Source organism: Acyrthosiphon pisum, chromosome A1, assembly GCF_005508785.2.
Source record: "Acyrthosiphon pisum isolate AL4f chromosome A1, pea_aphid_22Mar2018_4r6ur, whole genome shotgun sequence".
Lineage (NCBI taxonomy): Eukaryota > Metazoa > Arthropoda > Insecta > Hemiptera > Aphididae > Acyrthosiphon > Acyrthosiphon pisum.
In genome coordinates, this window is record NC_042494.1 from 170,599,503 (window position 1) to 170,601,145 (window position 1,643).

Consider the following 1,643-nt stretch of genomic DNA (forward strand, 5'->3'; position numbering starts at 1 on the left):
TTATTGTACGAAACATACTTTTTTTTTAAATATATTTAATTTAAGATTTACTTCTCAATATAGGCGTAGCGGTATTAGGTGGTTTATTGTATGTCATCGGTGGTGACGACGGAGCTTCCATTTTAGATTCTGTAGAATCTTACAACCCTAAAACTAATAAATGGACCATGATCACAGCGTCAATGAATGTTGCTAGGTCATATGCAGGAGCTGCAGCCATTGATGTGCCACGATATTTTAAAAATTGTTAGCATTTATATATTTTTTTTTTTATTCAATATATTACTACTTTCTCATATTGTAAATAATATCTTTATTATTTTTCTATTCATTTAAAGTTTGATTCTTTTATAACAAGGTTTTTTATACCTAAAATATAAATTGAGAGCCAATGACAAGCCATCATAATTCGATGGGTAAGAGGCCAAAAGTTGTATGTCCAATTATAGTTATTCTTATATAAATATCAATTGGACAAATTCTACAACACTTGCTTCTTTTGTAAAAAACAATTCGTTTAATATTTTGTACTTGTAATGTTCTAGATAGCATTGAATATGTTTATCTATTCATGTACAAAATGAATATGTCCGGACGTATTTGTAATATGTAATATTTAGACTCGAATAAGAAACACGGGATATCTAGTAGCGAAGGGCAATTTGGAATGTGAGGTGATTAAATATGTATATTTATATATACGCACTTTTTTTACAGACACACAGACATACACGCACATCATTATTGTTTTTGTGAATTATAATATAAAGTAGTAATTTTATCATCGACTATTATGTGTATAGCAGCTCCTAAAACTGTGTGTAGAACGAAATTTAAAAGTGTGTAACTCAAATTAAACCTTATTATATTTTGTATAACTGTATGGCTTCACATTTTTTTACATTTGAATGGCTTTTTGTCAAGCTACATTTTAATTATGATCTTCATTTTTTTTTTTTAATTAGTAGATTTGTGACCATAAAATAAAATATTGGTTGATTTTATTTCTCGCGAACGAAGCGATCGGTTTTATAATATGGGGGTAAGTATGTTCCTGATACATTTTGTACGAGGCCCCTCTTATTGATTTTCCGACCTTTAAATCCTTAAATCCCCCACTGAATTCCCCCCCTCCCCCAATCGTGTTCTACTAAGTATTGAAATATATTATACTAAAGTAAAATAAATAAAATATATTCTGAATGGACAATCTTATCTTTTTGAAATCGCATCAAACAAAATTAACGATTTGCATTTTATTTTTATAATATTATGTTGATTTATTTATTGATGCACGTTCATAGAGACAAAATATGTATTTATTTATATTGATACTTTATAGTAATATGAGAAAAATGTTTTGTAGATAGTTATTTAATTGTATTAACTGCGTTGTTACTTATTTGCATATATATATTTCAAATTATAAACTCATAAGACCTCACTCATGATACGAAAAATAACAAGAATTGGAAAATATGGGCTTTGAGTATATAAAAATTATAAAAATCAGATTTGGAAAAACTACATTATTGGAGTAAAAAAGGTGGAGCACATCTTTAGCGAATCACTCTGTATATTATTCTAAGCCCAGAACTTGTTGGAAATGAGACTGCGTCCATCTTATTCTTCTAAAATTTTGG

General features: G+C 28.2%; 1 protein-coding gene across 1 annotated transcript in view; it reads left to right on the forward strand.

The window, feature by feature from the left end:
• LOC100571990 (kelch-like protein 2) overlaps positions 1-251 on the forward strand; it is a 709-nt gene extending 458 nt beyond the window's left edge. Inside the window, exon 2 of the mRNA XM_029486437.1 lies at positions 64-251. Coding sequence (XP_029342297.1) covers positions 64-251 — 188 coding nt within the window. The remainder of the gene's footprint in view (positions 1-63) is intronic.
• Positions 252-1,643: the final 1,392 nt, after the last annotated feature.